At 35.1% G+C, this 6,567-nt stretch overlaps 1 protein-coding gene across 1 annotated transcript in view; it reads right to left on the bottom strand.

The window, feature by feature from the left end:
- Positions 1-3,882: 3,882 nt before the first annotated feature.
- Positions 3,883-6,567, bottom strand: part of LOC108572254 (disks large homolog 5-like) — a 14,397-nt gene continuing 11,712 nt past the window's right edge. Inside the window, exons 3-8 of the mRNA XM_017934454.1 lie at positions 6,280-6,567; positions 5,074-6,106; positions 4,752-4,993; positions 4,451-4,680; positions 4,098-4,317; positions 3,883-3,989 (exon numbers count right to left, since the gene is read on the bottom strand). The exon at positions 6,280-6,567 is cut by the window's right edge and continues 25 nt beyond it. Of these exons, the coding sequence (XP_017789943.1) occupies positions 3,883-3,989; positions 4,098-4,317; positions 4,451-4,680; positions 4,752-4,993; positions 5,074-6,106; positions 6,280-6,567 (2,120 nt within the window). The remainder of the gene's footprint in view (positions 3,990-4,097; positions 4,318-4,450; positions 4,681-4,751; positions 4,994-5,073; positions 6,107-6,279) is intronic.

Consider the following 6,567-nt stretch of genomic DNA (forward strand, 5'->3'; position numbering starts at 1 on the left):
CAGAATCGTGAATCATCGATCTGTATCGCGTAGTACATAGTTCAAACCTGATCGCCAAGCTCTACTTCTCGTCTACGTAATATTATATCACCATAGACACTTCAATGATCGTTACTAATTAATGTTTATTTTATTATCGTGCATTTAATTGCTTATGAGTGCATCACGTAGCATGCGCGCCAATTATTCGTTAAGTATGTATTTCAGTGATCATGCAATCTCGATCACTATGTTAGTAAAGGAACATCAAACAAGATTGCTCAATTCCAGTCAATTCTAAAAAGTTTCCTACTGAAATCGCTAAAGGTATGTGTAACTGTATTTACTGTTGTAATGAAGTAATTTAATTTTTCATCTAAATGAAATCCACTCGAAATTGCATTAAAAAAAAGAAAGGAGTGTACAGATTGTATACTCTTCGCTTTTCACGTATGTATGTGCGCGCATTAATGCTAATATGGGTATCAAATGGTCCAGAACCGCGTGCTTATAAAAAACATTGCTATAGTGCGTAGTTATATATGAGCGTATACACATACATATATAGGTATATATATGTGTATACGCACATACGTATATAAGTATTGCCGAAAATATCAGTTTCATACTATGTATGTATATGTATAATAATATTGTAGGAGGATTGTGAAATTGATATGTCGTCGAAGCAATAATATACGTATCACAGTGCTGTGATTGAGAATAAATGTAATATAAAGTTACTATTTTTCTCCCTCTTTCTTTGATACTGCTTTCTTTTCTTCTTTCTCTTATTTTTATATGTTTTCCTTTCTTTTTTTCTTTTGGACATTTCGCTTCGCCCTCGACCCATCTTAATTCTTTTCCCTGCGCTTTGTAAAAATTGCGTTATTTTACATATTATTACCAGTTTCTCGTTTTCACTGTGTAGAATGTTGAAAAAACATTTAAATCGAGAGAGGAGATACAAGAGATGCGTTTTTCAGATCTCCACAAATGAATCTTAATCGTTATACAATGTTTGTATGTAAAGTGAGGGTTTTTGTTATTTTTCATCAATTCAAACTCTTTTTACATCCCTTTACACTGCGAATTACAATTTCATTCAGTTTAGATTAAGAATATATTCTTTTACTACTACTATCCACTATAATTTTATTTCCAATACATACGTGAATAGCAGTACGTGTAGTTTCTATAATAATACCGCACTTTGTGCTGTGATTTTTTAGATTACATCTTTTTCAAATATTATATAATTTAAAAAAATTTACATACATTGATCTTTCGTTATTCTTTTAAAATTAAATAAACATCGAAAAGAAATTTATTACCATTTTTTTACTAAAAAATAATTTCACATCGATCTTCTATATTTTACAATTACAACAATGTCAAAAAAACAACTTGTTCAAAATAGAATCGTTACAAAATTTATGACTTATGACTCTCGTAAGTGTTATAGATTTATACTGTTGTAAAAAATATAGCAAAAGTTGTCGATTTAAATAACAATGTACATATTTCACCTCATACGTGTATAACGTCCAAGATTCATAGTACATTTATGTATATGTGTGTATATATATGTAAGAATTAAATATCCTTTCCCGAAAAATATTTCATTATATCGGTTTACTAGTATGTTCCTAATTTTAATTTGTAGATTGTCCACAATCACCTTTTAAAAACCTGTCTACCCTGGGTACGAAACAATAATTCCTTGTTAATATAGGTTGCCTAGTCTGCTTGGCATTTTGTTTTCTTCTTTTTTTTCTTTGTTGTAATTCGAATGCTTCCTTCCGCTTTCTTTTCTTTTCTTTTCGAACTTTTTCTATCGCGATATTCATACCGATGTTTTCGCAACGTATCAAAAAGTATCACATCTATGTATTCGCATTAAACACGCCAACGCTATCGATACGAATAAATTTAATCGTAATCCTTATGAATTAGCATAGTATCCCTTTAATTTTTGGTCTCACTTTGATAACTTACGCCTAAATATTGTCTTGTTAGAAAACTAAATTTCTGCTTACTTCTTTTGTTTCTTATTTCACGCTTCTTTGTATAAATTTGGATAAATATTTTATACCTGTGATGTTTACAGAAGTCCACGTGTACTTCTTGAATTTCTTGATTCTTAACAGCAAAATATAGCTGCTTGCTAAACTTAATCTTCGATAGTATAAACCTCTTTCGAAATCAGAATTCGGGCTTCGTTTTGAACAGAAGAAAAGATTGTACATTTAAGTATCGAAGCATCGCTATCTGTCCCTTAGTACACTTACTCTCTTTGATAATATTTACGGAATTTGTATCTACATTCAGTCACTATAAACAATGTAAAAAGTTCCATCATAATTGTCAAAGTATTAAAAGAACTAAGAATGGAACGGTTTGATTATAATTTTTAAGATTATAATAGTGAAACGTTATCCTTATGCTTAAAAATATTGAAAAATATATATTGAATTCTGAATATAAATACGTAAGGGTACGTATTTGCGTTTCGGATATGTCTTTAAAAATATATAACGACTGCACTTTACAAAGCGCTTTAAGCTCGATTAAAAAACACCATCATAGCATAAAGTCGTAAAACAATTCGAACCGTGGAAGCAAAATAGTAGTAACACATGCATCATTGCATGTTACATTGTTATGAACGTTTTATATCAAGTTAGTTTCAGTGTCACTGATACCTACTGCTTATCATTGTTTTAGTTATTTACAAATTCTACGATGGTAAAGTAAGGCATCGTTTATCAATTTCGTATTTCTTTTTACATTCTTCAATTCCTCGATCTATAGAACATTAGAAACATTAACCCTTCAAATCGACTGTCACGCAACTTCAACAAATCAATTATAAACAGTTTTACAAAACAATATGACTAAAGTATTGTTTAAACCTAAAGAATTTGTTTAACCTAAAAATTAATAAGCATATAATCCATAAGTTTTGTAAATAAAGTATATACAAATAAGTAACCTTTCTTAATTTATAGTATTATATTCTCTGTACAATAATACTAACGACGCGAAATTATTCTGTACAACGAAATGATCTGAGAAATTAATAACATCAGCCAAATACGATTGACTAAAAACTGATTTCCCAGCTAATCAACTTTACATTCATCCACCACTTGTTTCACGGGCCACGGTACGACGAATAATTTTATTTGCTACACCGATTCATTTATGGTCTCACACCAATGCTAATAGACAGTTTTCACTATGCTGCAATCTCCTTATTGAGAAATTATGATCGATCGAGGTTCGAAGCTAACTAACAGACTGGCAAACTTTTTTAAACTGCTTGAAACATGAGTGACTATTTTCACAAATGTTTGTCGTTTTAAAGGAAAGCTTGCGAAATATTCAAACTACTTGAAGCTGATTTCTTTTCGTAAAAGTAAAATACTGAAAGAGTATTATACATTGATGATTCCTTCGTAAAATTCGGAGTGTGATAAAATTAATATGAAAGGTATTGTAATATGAATAGTATTCGTGAAAAGTTTAAAATGTTTATACGAAGTTTCCTATGTTTCGAGTCGTTTCATACTCAAGTAGTTAAGTATTTAAAATATTGTAAAAAAGCTTATCAAAATAAAATACGTAATTTGTATCAAATTTCAATGTAGTAAAAGATATTAAAAAAGAAAAAGAAAAGAAACTTTGCAATCTTGATATAATTGCATCACAACCGAAATGAGTGAAAATAAAATTGAAACAACCGCAGCAACAAAACGAAATTCTTGTACATCGCGACAAAAATAAGAGACCATAAATAAACAAACATGTAACAATTTTGTACAATCGTACGGCGTAAGGGCCCCCTGGTGGAATTTAGATTGATTTCCACTGTGGTTTGTGGGGACCCCCCCTTAAATGTCATGGAGGTCCTCTAGGAACCCACAACGCTTTGCTTTGCTCCTCATCTACTGCGGCTTTTACTTGCGTACATATGTACGCAACATTTACACCAGCTGGAATTACAGCTGAAATACATCGAAGTTGAATCGATAATAATAATGTACATTCAAAATGAAACATAAAAAAATATCACTATGATGCATAAAAAATTTCCTTTTAAAATATATTCTTACCAGAAATACAATGCCTATACTCGGCTTCCAATTTCAATGCTTGCTCGTACATCTCCTTAGCAGCCTTGGCACTAACTTTATCGCTTGGATATCTGGAATCCTTCACTTCCTTAATTTGTTTCGTACTTTTAAATTTGATCAACAAAACTATAGGATAGATCTGATGTCGATGAAGTCGCTCGATCGACGCGATTGATACATCCAAAATGCAATGAGTATTCTATAAATTTTTAGAAAGAATCATATCAATTTCAGATGATCTACTTTTAGGCGTTTAACCTAGTATGTTTATACGCTTGCCATAAATAGCGTTATCAATATTGTATACACGGATTGGATAAAAAAAAAAGTACCTTCTCACAGATGTCCTTGACTGCTTGTACTGTAGTACACTCGAAATAGCTTCCTTTTTTTCTGTAGTCCACATAAAGCGAATCGCGTAAACCTTGTTCGAGCGTTGCTTGTGAACAATGCATAGCTTCTGCAAGACACCTAGTGAACTGTCCTGGAAATTCTTGTAATAGTTTTGTTACTACACATTCGCTTAACGGCCCAATAATCAATACTGGTCTTAAAGCCGGATCTGCATAAAAATAAATGCATTCGAATAGATTAAATGACAATTATAAATCACTATTATAAATCAACACGTACAATCCAATCTTTCGACGCGTTGATAACTCGCCGGAAGAGTTTCCTCGTTCAATGTTCCACTATCGCTGTACCATCCCAGATTTACTCCCGTAAGATGCGATAACTCTTTACTATCCCTGCTAGAAGACCGTTGATGTTTCTTTCGACGGAAAAAACTCCTTCTCGCGCTAGTGCTACCTCTTCTGGTAGTGTCTGTTTCCAAATCGCCTAATGAACGTCGCAAGAGCAATTCTTCTTCAACTCTAACAATATCACGAATACATATTAGCCAATATAAAACACAATACTAAGATTATTTGACTATTTCTTTCTTTCGACTTACTTAAATTTGCTCGGAATTATACCACACGTGTGTCTTCTTCCACCCTGATCGACCAACCAAGCTCTCCAATGGCCCGGAGTACCATTGAACATCGTATTATCAACGTACAAAATATCGTCTTTATTAAATCTAAGCTGTAGGCTATCTCCAACTTCGCCCACTCGATCGAACATCGCTTTCACGTAGAAACTGTCCCCGGGTTTATCCTTCACTTCGTTATACCTTTCAGGTACGTATTGAGCGATCAGCGTCACTTTATCCGCTGGTCTGGCCAATTCCAGAGCAGCTTGTTCTGCTGTTGCTTGTCTGAGATCTACACCGTTGTATTCTAAGATACGGTCACCAGTACGTAACCCTGCCTCTTCCGCGAGACAACCTTGTTGTACTGAGTGCACGAATATTCCAACACCGTTACCACCCACGAGTGATATACCCAGATTCGAGCATTTTCTGGTTTCGATAAACAGGTATCTCGGTTCGGTGGACGGTGGGCCTTTAAGATTTTGCTCTTCTTGCGTGGGACTTCTCACTGTAGCATTTTGTCGTTGCAATGTAGTCGCTGCTTGATTAAGCTGTGCACGTGTAAGGGTATTGGCGGTACTGCGTAACGTGTCAAGAGTCGCGGAATTACGCATGTTATCCAACGTGGCTGAACTACGAAGCTCCGGCTTTCTGATATTAATGTCCAATGACGCTGATGCTCTAATCTCTCGTTCTCTCTCTTGCGTGCCTCGTACCTCCAAGGAAGCGGAATTTCTGATATCCCTTTCTCGAATAGTACGAGGCGGTTCCAAAGTGTTGGAGGTTTCGCGCATAATGGTTAAGGTATTGGTAGGTAAAGTATCACGAGTTGTATTTAAACTGGTAGAAGCGTCGCGTTCAGGTTCCGAGCTTTCCAATGGCTCGATGGTTGTTTTTCTAGGAGCTTCGGGACTATTGCACGGAGTCGGCGATCCACTATGGCTGCCTCCTTCAGCACCACCAGCATCTGATGAACTCGAGGAAGCAGACCCTTCCTCTAATTCGTTGTATTCTATCAAAAGAAGGGTTAGATATAAGCATGGTGTGTTACATAGAGATAGACATCATGCAATGGATGATAAGTAACGGGCACATTTAACAAGAAAGGTGCAATAAGTAGAAGTTCGCAAAGTGCAGCTTGTGACAGGAGATATTCTACTCGTTCTAATAAAACACTGTACTCACTATCCGGACTGTACTGCACCAGCATCGTAATGGAATTACCGCACTGACGCAACACATTGGCAGCCAGTTGATAAGTAGCACTCCTCATGTTGATGCCACAGACTTCGAGCAATTGATCGCCGATTTGAAGACCAACTTGAGACGCTAAGCTGTGCTCGCTAACAGTGGAAACGAATACACCGCCGCTCTCTAAGCAAGAGATCTGAATACCTAAGGGCTCCACCGACTTGTCTATGTGAACTCTGCGAAGTTCACCAGGCGCTGGCCTAGGCTGAGAGTAACAATAGT

Source organism: Habropoda laboriosa, unplaced genomic scaffold (genome assembly GCF_001263275.1).
Source record: "Habropoda laboriosa isolate 0110345459 unplaced genomic scaffold, ASM126327v1 scaffold65, whole genome shotgun sequence".
NCBI classification, from domain to species: Eukaryota; Metazoa; Arthropoda; class Insecta; order Hymenoptera; family Apidae; genus Habropoda; species Habropoda laboriosa.